General features: G+C 37.0%; 1 protein-coding gene across 1 annotated transcript in view; it reads left to right on the top strand.

Moving 5' to 3' along the window:
* The window catches only part of vash2 (vasohibin 2), a 31,527-nt gene extending 16,674 nt beyond the window's left edge, over positions 1-14,853 (top strand). Inside the window, exons 5-7 of the mRNA XM_084433039.1 lie at positions 1,456-1,837; positions 5,260-5,384; positions 14,494-14,853. Coding sequence (XP_084289165.1) covers positions 1,456-1,837; positions 5,260-5,384; positions 14,494-14,563 — 577 coding nt within the window. The 3' untranslated portion in view covers positions 14,564-14,853. The remainder of the gene's footprint in view (positions 1-1,455; positions 1,838-5,259; positions 5,385-14,493) is intronic.
* The last annotated feature ends 3,601 nt before the right edge of the window (positions 14,854-18,454 follow it).

The raw sequence follows: 18,454 nt of genomic DNA, 5'->3' as shown, positions 1-18,454 counted from the left end.
ACGGCCTTACGTAAACATATCACCAGAATGATTGACAACTAGGAGGACCAATAGTCTTGATGATCCACCCGGAAAAAGAAAATCCTCCACTATACCTTTAACGGTTTGGATAATTGAATCATTTTCCTGTTATCACTGTAAAGTTGCTTTGAAAAAAAATCTGTATTGTATTAGGCATTATTTAAATAAAGTTGACTTTTTCTCAAATAGTTTTAAATTGAAAATTGAAAAAAACTCGTCTAACTGAGTGTGACAAGACAAGAAACATTTCCATTTTCGACAAATAAAAATACATGTGTGCATATTTTAATTCTAATATTATTTACAAAAAGTTTCCCAACCACAATTAGACCTAGAATTTCCTTCACTGTTTTATTTATTTATGCTTTCTAAAACTTGCACTGTATTAATAAAGTTGACTTTCTTGTTGCTGCTTGCCATGCAAATGTTGTTGCCACAATTAGAGAGAGTTATGTGGTTGCTAGTGTGTTGCCATGTAGCTTCTAATGCCTACATTGTAAATCTATGTAGTTGCTAGGAGGTTCTGGATGGTTGCTAGGGTATTGCTAGGGTGTTCTTGTTGGCGCTTTTACATGCAGAAGTAATTTCCAACATGCCAGAGTGTTATGAGTGGTTGCCAGGGTGTTGCTATGCAACATCCAATGCCTTCAGAGTGTTATGTGGTTGTTAGTGAATTCTGAGTGGTTGCTAGGCCAGTGCTAGGGTGTTCTTGTTGCAAAAGTGGTCATCACCACAATGCTAGAGTGGTTGCTATGGCATTGTTATGCAGTTTCTAGGGTGTTAAGAGTGGTAGCGAGTGGCTAGATATGATTTGAGTACCTCATTGTAAATCTATAGGATTATTTCTCATATTTCACCTGATTGTTCAAAAAAGTAACAACACTCCTCAACAAAACACATAATTGGATGTGTCATTTTCTCATTTATGACTGTAGCACAAATGGTTACACTCTGAATTGCCAAAATTTAGTTTGGAAGCACCACTTTACGTTATTTTAAAAGAATAAACGCTATTAAGCTTTCAGTCTGGGTATCGGTTCTGAGAATATACACAAATTTGAGCTGTTACATATCTTAAGTGAGTTTTAAATGAAAAGAGTTGTTAATTCATTGCCTGATTCACAACACTGATTGATTTTCAGGAAGTGTGACCATAACCAAACTTACTGAAAGCACAAAGACAAATCAGATTTGAAAAATCAATAGTTCACATTAAGTTGAGAGGATTTGGTATTTTTCATGAAACACTTCGGTATCCTCCTGAATTGATAAAAATCAATTTGGCATTTAATTATCACCTCATTCTCAAGCAGCTGCTTTTTCTGAGCTTGAAAATGATTCTGAATGTTTCCAACCTGTCTTGAGTAAACCCATCACAAATGAACGTTAACGAAACCGTACTGTTAATAAAATCCTTGACCCTATTGCCGTTAGCTACCTAACCAACGGTCTGACCTCTGTGGAGCGGTTCCCCATCAGCTTTAAGACCCAGTTCTCCGGACACCACTTCCATCACGTGGTGCTGGGCGTTTACTGTAACGGCCGCTACGGCACCCTGGGTATGAGCCGGCGTGCTGACCTTATGGACAGATCTCTGAGCTTTCGTACGCTCAGCGAGTTGGTGTTCGACTTTGAAGACTCGTACCGCCGCTACCAGCACACCATGAAGAAGATCAAGATCGGCCTGTACGTGCCCCATAATCCGCACGTTTTCCAGCCTATTGAGTGGAACTATCTGGTGATCAACGCCTGCAAGCAGGGCCATGAAGACACGCGCAAAGAGCTGGAGAAGCACGGCCGTGACATGAGGATGAAGGTGAGTCAATACAATTTTTATTTTTGTATCATTGATGTACAATTGTATTTTTTTGTTAATATTTTAAATTAGTTTAAATTAGTATCTTTTCTGTGTTCATTTTAATTTTAGTTAAAATTTAGTAATGTTGTTGTGTTTTTGTCTTTTTTTTACATGTATGTATAGTGTTTGTAAATAGTTAATAGTAGTATATAAATATAGTAAATAGTTTTAATAATTTTTTTTGTCATAGTTTATTTAGTTTTAGTTATTTTAGTACTTCAGCTTAAACTAAAAGAAAATGAGAAAAGTGGCCTTTCAACTAGCTGAAATAAAATACGTTTAGTTATATTTTATTTAATGTTTAATGTTTATTTTATTTTAAGTAATGAAAATGTTTTTAAGGTTTTAGCTTGACAGTAGTTTTAGTTACTAAAATTACTTTGTTAATAGTTAATAACATGGCTAAGATTTACCCATTTTACATTTTTTATTTATTTTTATCAAAATATCGTAACTATAATATATTATTGATATTTTCTATAAGCATATTATAGATATTATATGATATAGATATTTTATGAATATATTATTGATATTAATAATTATGCTGCCTTAAATTTTGCCAAAATGACATATCTTAGGTTTTGGAACCGAGACCTACACTGCATCCAAAATTGAATACTTCCCTACTATATAGTATGCGAAAAACATTACGCCAAAAGAGTAGTATGTCGGAATACATAGTATTTGAAAAACAGTGGGCGAAAAGTCCCTGGATGACCTACTACTTGCACCAAGATTCAGAAGTGTGCATTCGATGGACACTTTACTATCCCGTCAGGCCATTGGAGGGGATTTATGAATGAAAGTGAAGCGACCCAACTGACGCTGGTAGGTCACGTAACAGTAACAACATGGCGGATGTAGTACGTCCGAATTTCATTCATACTACCCATATTCATGCTATATATAGAGCATACTTTTTTAACAGTCGCAAAGTAAATTCAAATTCAAATGTAGTACCTTCTCAGACAGTACGCGATTTCGATCGCAACGCAAATGTCCATCTCAAAAACTAAGCTAATTCAGTGGGAACTAAATAAGGTCAGACTTCCTGTGTGAGGTGGAGCCACATAAAAAAATCACGCTTGCCTGTACTCTGTGTTTTTTTTAAGTAAACATTTATGTTTTACCCTGGTTCAGTTATGACTGGATCAGCAGAGTTCATATTTGTCCTTGGATGTCTCTTGAAGAGTTGCAGACTTGCCTGAGATCATCTGTGTGAGTGTACTATGGGACATGTTTATCATGTAGACAGTAAAAAGTAGGTCATGTGCTCCCAGTTTCTCAGATGCGGCCTTGACTTGACCGCAGTCAGCTGTGACATAGTTTCCATGAATGGTGTGAGCAGAGAGTGGAAATTGCGCTCTGGATGTTTGAAAGGAATGCATGTTTTTATGGATGTTAAAAAAAAATGTGGGACCTTTTTTAAAACCTAAATGTTTTTGCAATTAGTCTTTAATGTTTAAGCTATATGAACATCTTAGAGCATGTGATAGGAATGTGTATGTATATATAAAAAAAAAATATATATATATATATATATATATATATATATATATATATCTCAGTGGCGGCTGCTGGTCTTTCAAAGAGGGGAAGCTCATTTTCGGGCTACATCATAAAAAATTGTCCATACGTAAATTCTACATTCCTTTTCAAGAAAATGCTCTGTGACTGTACCAACTTGGTGTATTTTCCAGTGACTTGACCAGTGTCCTCTCAGTGGCTAGCAGAGTTAAACATAATTGTATAAATGTAATAGTATAATAATACTACTACTGATAATATATTTTTTAATTATTTTAATAATATTTGTTTTATTATTAGCCTACTAATAATAATATAAAAAATGTAATAAGTAATAATATAATAAAGGTATAAATGTATAATTGTGTGAAATGTATAATGAAAATTCGCTAGCAATTTCGACAAGCAAATACCAAGAAATAGGTTGCAGCAGTTTGTCTTTCGACTACACTCGCAAAATTCGCGATGGGACTGAGCTCGAATAGCTTCAGCATCAGCGACTTTTATTGTGTTAAACCGCTGGCAATCAAAAGGAGATGCAGCCTTTCGACAGACCCCTCCAATCATCACGCAGAAGCCCGGAGTCCAGGCCAGCCCACTCCTCCATTCACCCCCAGAGACGCTGAGCGTCCGTGGGCGAGACATAATCGCAGCATTTATCCAATGACCGTCTAGTTTCGAAGCGCTGAAAAAAACTGTTCAAAGCAGCCCCATTGAAGTCAATGGACGCTGGGCTTCAACAGGGAAATACACTGACGCTACGGGAATGTATGAGAAGGAAATCAAGTCAGCCGACCTGCTCTATGTAACTGATTCTGAACTTACTCGTCTTTGAGATGAACGTTTTCTAACGCATATTTAGTCAATAAAATGTTAACACAATAGTACATATTTGACCATTCAATTTTTGACATTATAGGGGAAGCCGAGCTTCCCTTGCAGTCTTAAAGAAATCCCCACTGATATATATATATATATATATATATATATATATATATATATATATACTTTTCCCTTCAAGATAGAATGTGCATTTTCAGAATGCTTTCTTGTTTCTTTTTTTAAAGTCTTTTTGACTAACTAATTATTAAACTAGTCATCTTTGAGTCATGGACATAAATATATGTCTGTTTGCAGAAATTGATTGTGCATTTAAGACAACATGAAATCAAAATTGACTTTGGCAATCCATCTTGAAAGAGTTTCTTGATGTACCGAAAACCCAGCATCTGGCATCATCAGCATGGAGCCGATAGAGTCACTCATTATGAATCTCATTCTAAAAATCAACTACAACAATTGAGAACATTGCAATGTCAAGTTACCCCTCATCGCTTGTGCTGCTCATGTGCGGAAAGCACAATATATCGAGTGATTGAGAGATTGGGACAACTGTTGTCTAGTAGCATAATGAAGTTAATGAACGTCATCAAGTTAATGAACGTAATGTGGAGTCTTTCATAACGCTAGGTTTATTTGTGATGCACTCACTAATGAGAAAACACAGTGAGAGCGATTCAGCGTTTGCTCCCTGTGGTGTGAAAAAAGATTGTAGATTTGTCATTTTCTTGCACCGGATCCCTGTTGGGCTGATGATAGGCAGTATTCCTCATCTCTTAGTTTCTCAGCTTGCCTTTTACCACCTTGAAGATTTCGAGCCCTTTTTTTTATTCTAATTGCCTTGAAATCTTTTATTTCATGAAGATAAAAATGATCTGTATTACCTCATGCCGCTATATATAATTTGACCTTTTAATTTCATTTGCATAATATATTCACAAATATAAAAATAATGAATATGAAATGTATGGAATCTATGAAAGTTTTAAAACAACTGGGTTTTATTACAGATCCTCAAGTCGTCCAGCGCTCAGTCTCCAATCAAAGAACGAAGCCGAGGCAAGTCTTTATCACCGCGCCGCCGATCAGCCAGCAGTCCCCAAAGACGCCAACATGTCCACAGAAGAGACAAATCGTAAGTAATGGACACTTTGATGTTGTGAAATACATCCACTTGTGTGAAAGTCGCTTGGTAGAAAAGTCTCTGTCAAGAAAATAAGTATAAATGCAGTCGTAAGCTGTTAGTGGATTATCGGCAGTGACTCGTCATGACTTGCATCTGGCCATGGAAGCTTTAGAAGTAATTACTTTGGGGTTCATTTATTAAATGTTGACACATTTTTAGTCATCTTTATTTTTTGGGTGCCTCATAGAAAATCTAGTTTCTATGAGGATACAGTGACAGAACATTGCTGGCATGTTAACTCTCGGTTCGGTTTTTGTATTCGCATATTTCAAAAGCTTACAGCAATTCTTAGTACTTTTGTTCAACAGCAGCATGTAGCCTATAGCAAATTCAGATTGCAATGTTAGCGAATATTATCAACAGCAGATGTTGCGGTGAAGTATGAACATTTTTTTTTTGCGCTGTGTCCAATCTCAGACATGTTTGTTGATCCTTGAACGCAGCAGCCTAGAATATCTATTCCGCCAAGACCAAGCATATCAACACTGTCATATCCATTACCATGCCAAACACTCCCAAGAGTTGTCATGACACTGCTCGGCAAAAAAGAAAAGGAAAAAAAAAGTCGCAGTTTGGATTTAAATAGGCAAATGCTTAAGAGTCTATCATTATTGCAGTGATTATGTTTCTAGCTTATTGTATGTTTGGCAACAGTTCTTCTAACCCTAATTGATGGAGTGTGTAGCTTTTCATTTCTTAAACAACCATGTAGGAAGACACACCATGGCCATATTCTACGATGGCAATGTCAAGATTCATCAGGATCAAATTGTGAAAGAATAGTTGGGAGTTAATCATTTTCACACATAAATTGGCACCTCTGATTAAGTCCAGACCTTTAATTCATTGAAAGTCTTTGGGATGTGCTGGAGGAGACTTTACAGAGTGCTTGACTCAATACAAGATCTTGACCAAAAATGAATGCACCTCTTGATGGAAATAACATCACAACATTTATTTCCATCAAGAGGTGCATCATTTTGTGGTCAAGATCTTTATTCATGTGTGGAAATGATTCTTCATGCTCACTTCCAGTGTATATTTTACAACAAAATTCCAACTCTTCTTTGAAAATAAGCAATTTTGACACTTTTCCACTTCAAATCGCATTCAGTGTGAACACTCCTTGACATTTGTAGACACTTCGTAAGCTTTTGTAGCAGTCACTAAGGTTACTGAAGACGACACATTGTCTGCTCATGTTTCATGTTCATGCAGTGGCCTTAACCCGGTGCATTCTCATTAGAGTTGTGATGGTGACGCTGCGAAACAGCTGGTGGTAATTCGTTGACTAATCTCCTCTAGCAGCATACGGTTTGCAGGGTCTCATGTTTCCAAAGCAGGACCCTGTTCTTCTCGTCCAGGCAGTTGACTTCGGCACAAGTACTAGCGGAGCAACTCTTTTATCAAGCTGAGTGGACCAGAAAACCCCTTTTAGCACTGCTGATCACCTTACAAGGGAGAACTCGAGCTGCTTTTGTTTGTGGTGTTGAGGAAATAAGCCCCTGGGAAATATTGGCAGTGCTCTGTATCTACTAGGAGCAGAGTCATAAAAAGTGACAGTGATAGATAGCAAAGCTTCCTTTCTAAAAAGAAGTGGCTGTTTTAGCAAGACATAAACACAAAGGGATCCCTAAGCTGTGGAAAAAAGATGTAGCGCAGGGAGTTAGGACTAGTTATTTAAGCAAAGTGGCATTTTAAACGCCCTCTCCTGTCAGTACAACTGCCCTCAGGCATTACACTGGGTTGGCACTCACTCTAATAGGATGTGAGTCCAATGCAACAGCTGTGGTGGATGCGGGCCTCACTGACATATCACGCTCAAATGAATCCATGAATAATCCTTCCATATGAGCATACAGTGATAATCAGCAGGTCCTGTTGTGTTTTAGCATTTCAGAGCTCAGCGTCTGATGATGTAACTTTATCCTCTGATGCAATGGATTATGTTGAAGCCAGTGTGCTTTAGTTTGTGTGTGTTAGGGAGAAACTAATGGCGCGGTCACATTTAAAAAATTTCAGCGAATTTTCAATAGGAATCCACGCATTTATTGAACCAATCAGACTTTCCATTTTAGTTAATCAGTTCGTCTTGATATATATGGTCTAATGATCATATGTAGTAGGGGTGTACCGATTCATCAACTACATCGATGTATCGATTTATATTCCTACGATCCAACTACATCGATCTGTGCTCGGCAAGTTGGTCTTCCGGACGACATATATCGATCTAACATCGTTTTAAAATGTAATGAATCGATTGTATCGATACTAGGAAATAACGCATTGGATTTAAGCACGTCAGACTTTATATGGATGTTTTTTCTTAGCACTTTTAATGATAAAAGCGTTAAACGTTACTCGATTCAGTCTGCCTATCTGTGACGTCGTCGCCATGCGTGACGCGCCAGCAGCAGCGCAAAGACAACAAGCAGCGCAAAGTCTCTCAGTCACCTCAGAAAAACGGACTTTCCTGTCTCTCAGCCGCTGTACTGCAGTAGCGCGCATCACTTCACTAAAGTGCAAAAGACATACGAGAATGCAACGTCGTAAATTAGTAAGTTAAGAAATAAAAGTAAAATACCAATAAATTACGTTATTGGTACGTCATGTGTGTTGCTATTTATCAGGAGCAGTTTCCATGTTTCTTTACCAGTTCTTCTAAGTATTGTGTATCACCATGGTAGCCTAATTGTTGTTTGTTTCCATAACAAAATGCCACTTACTGGTTATTTTGTATATTTTTATATGACTGTGGTGGCTCATAACAAGATTGTATTAACAAAAACTAGTTTGGGACTGCTATTTAATAGCTTAACCTCGCAGTGCCTACTGTTTATCAGTATTTGTCATATTCTTACAATTTGTTTTGTATGTTAAGTAAAGGGGGACAGAACTTGTGTGTCAACAATTTTTGTGTTAACAAATCAAATGTATTATAATAGGCCTATATAATTCCTAAAAAGGTGGGTGGCGGCTTGATGACCATGGGGAAATGTGGGTCCCATGCCCAAACTATTCAAAACATCATTCAATGTTGTGATAATCGTAATTAATAATCGCAATTACAATTTCAAGGGAATAATCGACAATTATAATTTTTGTCATAATCGTGCAGTCCTACTTTATTCAAATAAAATGTGAATTTGAAATTAATTGTTGTTTACTTGTTTGTTTATATCCATAATTAATTGATACCTGATTCCCTTACAAGAATTTTTGGCTAAAAAGTCACTGAATCGATTTCAGGTCACTGAATCGTTTCGGATCGTATCGTTCTAAATGAACCAATATCGTCCTTGAATCGTATCGACAACCACGAATCGCGATACGAATCAAATCATTGTTAAAACGAATCGTTACACCCCTAATATGTAGTGATGGAAAGTCCAGTTGATTCAAGTGAATCGGTTCATTAAGATGGTTCATGTAAATGATTCAAGTCTTTGTACTATTTTCAGTTTTGTAGATTTGGGTGTTTTTGTTGTAGTTGGTATAAATGTTCCTTTTTAGGACTGACACGCTAAATGAAATTAATTAAATCAAAACTTTTTTACTTAAGTGCTCAAGTAAGTGATATGTCTTAAAAGGATGCAAGACAATGATCGTCAAAGATGCTCATCTAGCATATGTTTGTGTTAAGCAATTTAAAAATACCACAGCAACGTCCCCTCTGTGTTCTAGCTTGAGCCCGTGAGTTTTGTTTAATCGCATGCACTGATGTCTAAAAAAGAACTCTTGATTGTTGTGTATTACAATGCTGTAATTATTTAGCCAATCTAATGCACCTCTCAGATGACATGCCATGAAATGATACCGAAAGGTTAGACTGCAGATCTGTGGTCCTCTTGCTTCCCGTTCGAAGCTATTTTTGCTGTTTCCTTCCAGCACCTTCCTGTCACATGCTCTGAGATGTTAATTACTGAGCCCCACACATTTCAGCTGCTGAAACACACCACCCGTTTAACGTCAGCATCACCCTCAATTACACAGAAGAACTGCACAGCACACCACACACGCATCTCTTGGCAGATGAGTTTGTTAATTCACTTACAGTGGGAAGAATTCTGAAGTTATGAAATGAATTGCTCTCCCCTCAGTTCTGCAGTTTTGCCACTGTGATAAAACCTGCAGCATGTGACAGTCACTGAAGCTCTCAAAAGGAAACATCTTAAACAAATACAACACCTCTTATACAAATACACCTCTTAAAGTGATAGTTCACCCAAAAATGAATATTCTGTCATTATTTACTCAACCTCATAGGACAGGGGTTTTCAGTCTTTTAGATGCCACGGACTTCCAAATATGATCATCCTCATGCAAGGGAAGCCCATCCTAAAATTTAAAAGGCATATATAGTTATTTGTACTAAGAAAAATAAAAAATAGTGTCTGAAATGTTATTTGGAAAATAAGTCACATTATTATGTTTTTTTTTTCTACTCCGATTTATTATTTACTTATTTACTCTACTCTATTTACTCTTTTTCTCTAACTTTACTAACTTTTCTCTGTAACTCATTTAGATGTAACGTCATGTAACTTTTTTCAAGTAACTATAGTAACCACTGCTGTCGGAACTCCAAAGGGACAATATACAGTGTTGGGCAAGTTACTTCGAAACTGTAATGCGTTATTTATTACTTATTACTGTCATTTCAAAGTAATTCGTTACATTACAATATTACTGTATTTAAAATGTAAGGCATTACACTACTATTGCATTACTTTTAAGTTACTCTCACCCAAATAACTGCAAATATGGATTTGGCAATCTAAATGTAGCTTATGATGCTCAATTAGCTCATTACACATCCAGTAGAAGGTGATGTGGTATCCGACTGAGCTTGGACCCATAAGAAATTTTACTATGATGTACTATAGTACATACCATGGTATACCATAGTAGTACCATGGTATTCCATAGTAGTACTATGGTAGTACCATGGTACCTTACATATAACCATGGTACTATATAGTACTTCAGATATTATCATGGTACCATGGTACATTGCATGGTACTGTAGATGTTACTATGGTACATAGTATGGTACCTCAGATTTACCGTGGTACCTACCATGGTACATACCATAGTACCTCAGATATAACTATGGTACATACTTTATAGTACTTCAGATATTATCATGGTACCATGATAATATCTGAAGTACTATACTGTACAGTATGTTACTATGGTACATAGTATGGTACCTCAGATTTACCATGGTACATGCCCTAGTACCTCAGATATAACCATGGTACATTCTGCCGTACATATTACCATGGTACATACTTCCTCAGATATAACCTTGGTACCTCAAATATTACCATGGTACTTTGCATGGACGCATGGTACAGAAATCTTTTTACTTTAAGCCCGGGGTAAACTTTAGGGTTAAACTTTAGCAAAAATAAAAATAACTAATGAATAATAACTAAGCCAAATATTTTTATTTTATTTTAATTATTATTGTGAGTGACTGCAGTAGTGTGGGCATAGGCCATTTGGTCTATGAACGAGTCATAGATCTCCAAAATCAGTTTTAAATGTATAATGTAATATTAATGAGATTTTTATTTAAGTAATGTTCTAATTCTAGATGTTTGTAAATGCTGCATGATTTTGACGTGGTTTAATCAATGGCCGTGCGCGTGAACTTTGAACATTCATGTCGCTTTCAAACCCATACTGTCTATTTTTCAAACACTGGAGCGGCCGCGGCGCAGAGTTGCCATGGAAACGGAGTGAAACATTTTGCGCGGACGTTTCTCCTCTGCTGATCTCGCGGTGATTTTGGCGAATTTGCATGAAGGAAAAAAAAACTACCACTTTATTCCAGGTTAACTGCTTGTAACGCGCGTTACTGACATTTGTACCGAGTAAAATATTACATTTTTCCCCCCTGTAATGCCTTACATTACCGCGTTACAGCAAAAAGCAATGCATTACAGTAATTAATTACTTTTGTAACGCGTTACTCCCAACACTGACAATATATATATTTATATTAAATATACGAGCTTAACAAAAATGATCATTCTAGAAGAAAATTTCAGATGGCACTTAGAGGCTATGGTTTCAGTATACTTCATACAGACTACAATATATATATATATATATATATATATAGTAGTCTGTATGAAGTATACTGAAACCATATGATAAGTTTGTTTGTGGAACAACTTGTGTAAAACTGTTATTGTACTGTATTGGCAAGAGACTTTTTGTGTACTTTTGTGTTCTATGGAGGAAATAACAGTGTATGGCTTTGCAACAACATGAAGGTGAGTAAATAATTAGAGAATAAAAATTTTAGGTATTATTTTAATATTTCTTTAATGTTGCAATTAAATGGAAGTAGCGACAGGATTTCTTCCATATTTTACTTCCATTTTGCGACATACATCTGAGTGAGACAAAAATATATATATATATATATGTAGGGTGAAGTCTTGGTTCTCTGCAACAGTAGTTTATTGGATGGACGCAGATCTGAATGTGAGCTTGTAGTCGATTATCAGAAAGGGGCGGAATACGCCACCAGAGAAAAGTCCGTAGTTTTCACTGGAAAATCCGGTTTGGGCATCTCTAATTAATAAAGATATGAAATGCCCAGAAGATAAGATGAAAATATGCATCTGATCCTCTCCAGACTTTCCACATGAAGTCTGTTGAGTGAACGGGAAATTCCACAGGGAAAATGAAATTTAGCTCTGGTACAACAGATCTGCTCCTGCCCTTTTCCTGAGTCCCCTCGCTGTCAAAGTGCATTATCTCCACTCAGGGCTATTTCTAACACACAGGATGTTTGCTTGTCTACAGGCTCACCCCCGCCTCCTCCGTCTCCCCCTTTCAGTCGTCCTCAGATGTCCACGTAAAATGTGGACAAACGCTTTCAATGCCGACTTTGTACATCTTGTACCCACAGAGTTTGGACTGTTCACAATGTGATGATCTTCCTGAAGGTTGTTCTTCAGTTTTCATGTCAAAAAAGTAGTGCGTTGTGAAAAAATAAGCTATATAATTATATATTTCGAACATTGGCCTAAAAAATAATTATAGCTTTGTGCCATAGGGTTGAGTTATTAAAGTTTGTTTGTTTTGACTAGTCATAGCTGTTGTCGTCGTGGTGACTACAGTGACTAATCAATTTACATTTGTTTGGTAACACTGATGTGTTTTTTTGCCTAAGAAACATTCATTCTTAGTCTGTTATGTAAAAGGTAGAGCTGGAGCGTAGAGGATCTGCCACTGCTGTGCGATTGATCGCCTGACGCTGAAGCACCTGCTTCAAATAACCAGCATCAGTCAAAAGAACATGGAGGCTTATTGATTATTTCACAAGAGTAGTAGCATAAAAGTGAATGGTGGAAGAGAGAATGTGATGGACCTTTAAAGGCAACTACAGTTACTGCTGTGCTGGAGGTCTGTGATGAAGCGCTTGGTTCTTCAGCAACACTGTGTGTTCTCAGCAGGACTGAAGGTGGAGGTTGAACATTATTGTGATTTATCTTAGGAAACAAACTCGTGGGAAAGATCAAGTAAGATTTAAACTAGACCAATGCAACAGTTAGTTCTGGTCCACAGCTTGCATTCATGTAAAAGCACTTCAAATGTTCAATATTTCATCACCTTGAAATGATAAGGTTCTATCTGAAATATTTGCCAAAATTGAGCTATTCACATATTCCTATTCTGCGTGCTTAACATTTTTATGTGGTGTATGTTTTGTAACTTTTTATTTAGAAAACAAAAAGGTTCTATCTACAAAGTCGAATGGAATGCAAACAAAAATGAATGCTCAATATCTCAAAATCGCTCAGAATGCAGATAGAACTTTATAATTCCAAGGTGGCGATTTGTATTAATTCACTTTTTGGTGTTAGAAAGACAGTTGTTGGTGAAAAAAAGAAAAAGAAATTAGCTGGTCATATTATGTCTAATGTCAGCTACTCAATAGTAAAAGTAACTATGTAGGTTTATTTGTCAGGGACTATATCTTCAAATGGAAGGATGAATTTACTATGATAAAAACATTTTAATGTAAGATTGTGGCCTTAATATTTGTATTACTTAGTGTTTTCAGACCACTGTTCAAACGTTTGGGGTCAGTAAGATTTTTCTTTTAATTAATACATTTATTTAGAAAGGATGTGTTAAATTGGCATATTAAACAGTAAAGTAAAGTAAAGACAGTCAAAATTGGCATAAATTACAGTAAAAAAACAGTAAAGACAGTAAAATTGGCATAAACTCTGGCATCTTTTGACTTGTCATATGCATTAATGCGTTATATGCGTTAATATGCATTGTCCTTGTAATAATAAACTAAACTAAATTGATCAGTAAAGATAAGTGATCTTATAAGTGAAAAGTGTCAGATAAGTGACAGTAAAGACATTTATAATGAAATAAATGCACAAAATCAGCATATTAGAATGATTTCTGAAGGATCATGTGACACTGAAGACTGAAGTAATGATGATGAAAATTCAGCTTTGCCATCACAGGAATACATTTCATTTTAAAATATATTAAATGGTTAGTTTACGCAAAAATGAAAATTCTTACCCTCATTGTTGTTCCACACCCGTAAGACTTCCATTCATCTTCTGAACACAAATGAAGATCTTTTTGATGAAATCTGAGAGCTTTCTGTCCCTCCATTGACAGCTACGCAACTACCGCTTTGACATTTCAAAAGGTTCATAAAGAGATCGTAAAACTAATCCATATGAATTGAGCGGTTTAGTCCATATTTTCGGAAGAGACACAATCGCTTTATATGATGAACAGATTTAATTTAGGCTTTTATTCACATATAAACATTCATCAACGCACACATCAGTTATGATAAACAGAAGTATATTAGCATCACATTTTTTATATTTATCTTTTATTCGAATTTTTTTGCCTTTTTACACTCTCTTTTTACAGAGGTGGTTCATTCTGCTCTAAAACAACTAATCCATGACCCAAAAGATTTGCCATATGTGTCATTATGCAACAATAATCTCTAAAATGAAACTAACATAAACATGTTTATTTGCAGGCCAGCAGCGCTGGACAGAAAGCCAGCAGAGCTCAGCACTCTCAGTGATGGCTACCAGATCCGCATCTGAGACACTACAGCTTTATCCTCCACGCGTCCTCCCTCCACCCATGACGTTTTTAAACACTATTTAATGCACATTGTCAACTGTACAGTATATTAAACACATTTATAGTTGTACTTCCGTGTTAGAGGAAAACTGGGTAGGTGCCCTTGTCAAATTTAAAAGAGATTCAAAAAAAAAATCTTCTTGCATATTTTTATTAGTGGAAATTTTAAGTAGGAACCAAAATCAGCTTTGCTAAAGAATGTTTTACCCAAATTATCGTCAAGCATTTTAGAAGACAAAAAAATATTCAAGCATACAAGGAAAATGTGAGGGGGAGCTGTATTTTCGGACTGAATCTTCACTAGCATTGAGAGCTGGAGTGTGAATGGATTGTGTTTGGCAGAGAGATGAAAACCTCGGTGCCTCGTGCTATAGTGGTGGTAGTTTTGGAGACTGACTGTCCCTTTTGTAGGAGAAGACAGAAGCTTTTTTTGCCAGAGGCGCAAATACGCAAGGGACCAGAGCATCAGAGAGCTTCCCATTCTGCTCACAAGAACTGTATTCAATCCAATTTCCTTCTTTTTTTGTTGTTGTTGGTGTTGTTACCTGCACACAGTCACAAACACTCCGGTAATATGTATGGAATGGACATGATAATAGAAATAGTTTTTAAATGTTTTGTATTATTTAAAAAAAAAAAATCTTTCTTGTTTTTACTGGTTGTTTAACCAGTACAGTGTTTTGGGGTATGATGTTTCTTTTTATTTTATTTTTTTTAAACAAAATCTCTCAGAGGTGTGAAGGTTGAAGGTTGTGAAGGTTGCAACCATCCGTTGCAAATAATCCTTAAATTAAATTCCCACACATTTGTTAGAAAAATAAATATTTCTTTTTTTGCAGCAGCAGCATAGTTACAAGCCTTATCAGCTTGGCTAATGAATATACGTTAAGCAGATAAGTGGGTTATTACAGAGCCCCTAAAGGAACATGGTGATGGGAAAGAATATATATTTGAAATATAATAAGGTTTTTGCCATCCCCCCTGAGAAACTTTGCTGTGAGCGAATGCAAAACTGGTGATGGAAATAATATGAAGTGGGAGGAAACAACTACATTTCAATGCTTTTGTTAGCGAACACAAAGTTTCTTGGGGAACGCAATGCTTTTGCCACAAACGCAAAAGTTTTGCGAGGGGAAAGTTTCTCGGGCAAATGCTAAAGCATTGAAATATTATTATTATTATATGAATTATTAATTAATATAATTATTTTTATGCTTTTGCTAGCGAAGTGCAAAGTTTCTCCAATAGCACCTCACTGCAGTACACGAGATCCAGGGGGCGGAGTTGGATCCAGATATAAGGGGTGGAGATTGGTAGGTTTAGGGGTGGGTTTAGGGATCAGGGGGTGGAGATGGGTAGGTTTAGGGGTGGGTTTAGGGATCAGGGGGTGGAGATTGGTAGGTTTAGGGGTGGGTTTAGGGATCAGGGGGTGGAGATGGGTAGGTTTAGGGGTGGGTTTAGGGATTAAGGGGTGGAGATGGGTAGGTTTAGGGGTGGGTTTAGGGATTAAGGGGTGGAGATTGGTAGGTTTAGGGGTGGGTTTAGGGATCAGGGGGTGGAGATGGGTAGGTTTAGGGGTGGTTTTAGGGATCAGGGGGTGGAGATTGGTAGGTTTAGGGGTGGGTTTAGGGATCAGGGGGTGGAGATGGGTAGGTTTAGGGGTGGGTTTAGGGATTAAGGGGTGGAGATGGGTAGGTTTAGGGGTGGGTTTAGGGATTAAGGGGTGGAGATTGGTAGGTTTAGGGGTGGGTTTAGGGATCAGGGGGTGGAGATGGGTAGGTTTAGGGATTAAGGGGTGGAGATGGGTAGGTTTAGGGGTGGGTTTAGGGATTAAGGGGTGGAGATGGGTAGGTTTAGGGGTGGGTTTAGGGATCGGGGTGGAGATGGGTAGGTTTAGGGGTGGGTTTAGGGATTAAGGGGTGGAGATGGGTAGGTTTAGGTATATGTAAGGTGGGAGGAGTTGGATCTGGATCCGACTCCTCCCCCTGGATTTCGTGTTCTGCAGTGAGGACCGTCTCAGTTTCTCGGGCAAATACAAAAGCATTGAAATAGAATTATTATAAGAAGAAGTTGGAGGAAAAACTTTATTTTGATGCTTTTGCCAACAAAGTATTAGCAAAGTTTTGCTTGCGAAATTAGCAAAGTTTATTAGGGAATGCAAAAAAACTTGCACGAGTGTGAAAGGTCTCTGTTTAAACGCAAAGTTTCTTGAGGGAATGCAAAACTTGCAAGAGAGCACAAATGTTTTGCGAGGGAATGCAAAAACATTGAATTACATTTTTCCTCCCAGCTAAATTTTTTTCCATCACCATGTCCCTTTAGGGCAGTGGTTCTCAATTCCAGTCCTCGGGACCCCTTGCTCTGCACATTTTGTATGTCTCCCTTATTTAACACACCTGAACCAGATCATCAGCTCATTAGGAGAGACTCCATGAACTGAACTGAGTGTGTCAGATAAGAGAGACATACAAAATGTGCAGAGCAAGGGGTCCCGAGGACTGGAATTGAGAACCACTGCTTTAGGGGCTCTGTAGGTTCTAACCGTATTAGAAATCACCTTTTACTATGTTCATTCAAGTATACGCAAAATATCATCTCTTTATCAACAGCGTATCTCTTCAAACTTTCCCACCTCGTGAGAATAAGCTATGCACATGGAAAAGGTCTGCGGATCCGTCCTTCTTGACATCAGACCTGTTTTTAAAGTTGTAGCAGCGACATTGTTATTCATTTTTGGGTTGTGTGAGCCGTTCCTCTCTGATCTTGTTTATTGGGTGCTGTTGACCAAACTACCACATTATAGCTCATTCTGCCTTGTAATTGGTACCAGCTTTCTATCAAAAGCTATTGAACCACACAAGTGCCAGACCACTGAGTATGTCAAACTCATCCTTAAAGGGATAGTTCACCCAAATAGGAAAATGTTGTCATCATTTACTCGCCCTCAAGTTCTTTCTTCTGTTGAACACAAAAGATATTTTGATGAATGTTGGTCACCTGACAGTTGACGGCACCCATTGACTTCCATGGTAGGAAAAAAAAATACTATAGAAGTCAATGGCTACCTTCAACTGTCTGAATACCAACAACCTTTTTACAAAATATCTGTGTTCAACAGAAGAAAGAAACTCATACAGGGTTGGAACAACATAAGGGTGAGTGATGACAAAAAAATGTCAACTATCCTTGTCTCCTGGATAGTGGGTGAACTATCCCATTAAGGCTGAGGGTTTCTTCTCAGTCACATGAAGATGAAAGGTCACGAGTTTCAATGACATATCAAATGTATCGTGTTGAACTGCTCAGACCCTTTACGGGAGAGAAGCGGTCTGCTGCTTATCGGAAGAACGTGAAGAACATTACATTGTTACAGATTTCGATCATTTATAACTTGTTTGGTTACTGATCAGATGCGTGTGAAATTGTGAGTGCAAACCTTTTTATGGCAGACATTAAACAAGTATTAGTTGTTTGAAAATGGGTTTCTGGTTTTAAGGAAATGCAATGGTCTCCCCTTAAAGGTGCTAAGACATTTTACCCATATTTTAAAATTCAATTATTCTAGCATTGATGTTTTTTTATGAGTAAAGAGCACATTAAAGTGACTTTTCTGTAGCACAATGATTATGAACTGAATTAATCTCAATTAAGATACATGTTTTATGGTAAGCATTGCCAAAAAAAAAAAAAAAGAAAGGTGAAATTAATATTCATGAGATTACAAATGCTTTTGTGGAATTTTTGTTTCCATGTCTTAAATGCAGTCTTGTCTGAAAATACAATCAATTTTGATGACTGACAAATAGTTTAATCAGAAACTGTTCTTAAAGAATGTTAATGACTTTCTCTAT

The sequence above is a fragment of the Rutilus rutilus genome (assembly GCF_951802725.1).
Source record: "Rutilus rutilus genome assembly, chromosome: 15".
NCBI classification, from domain to species: domain Eukaryota; kingdom Metazoa; phylum Chordata; class Actinopteri; order Cypriniformes; family Leuciscidae; genus Rutilus; species Rutilus rutilus.
Note: the sequence above shows the minus strand (reverse complement) of the source record. Positions and strands in the feature narration are given on the sequence as shown.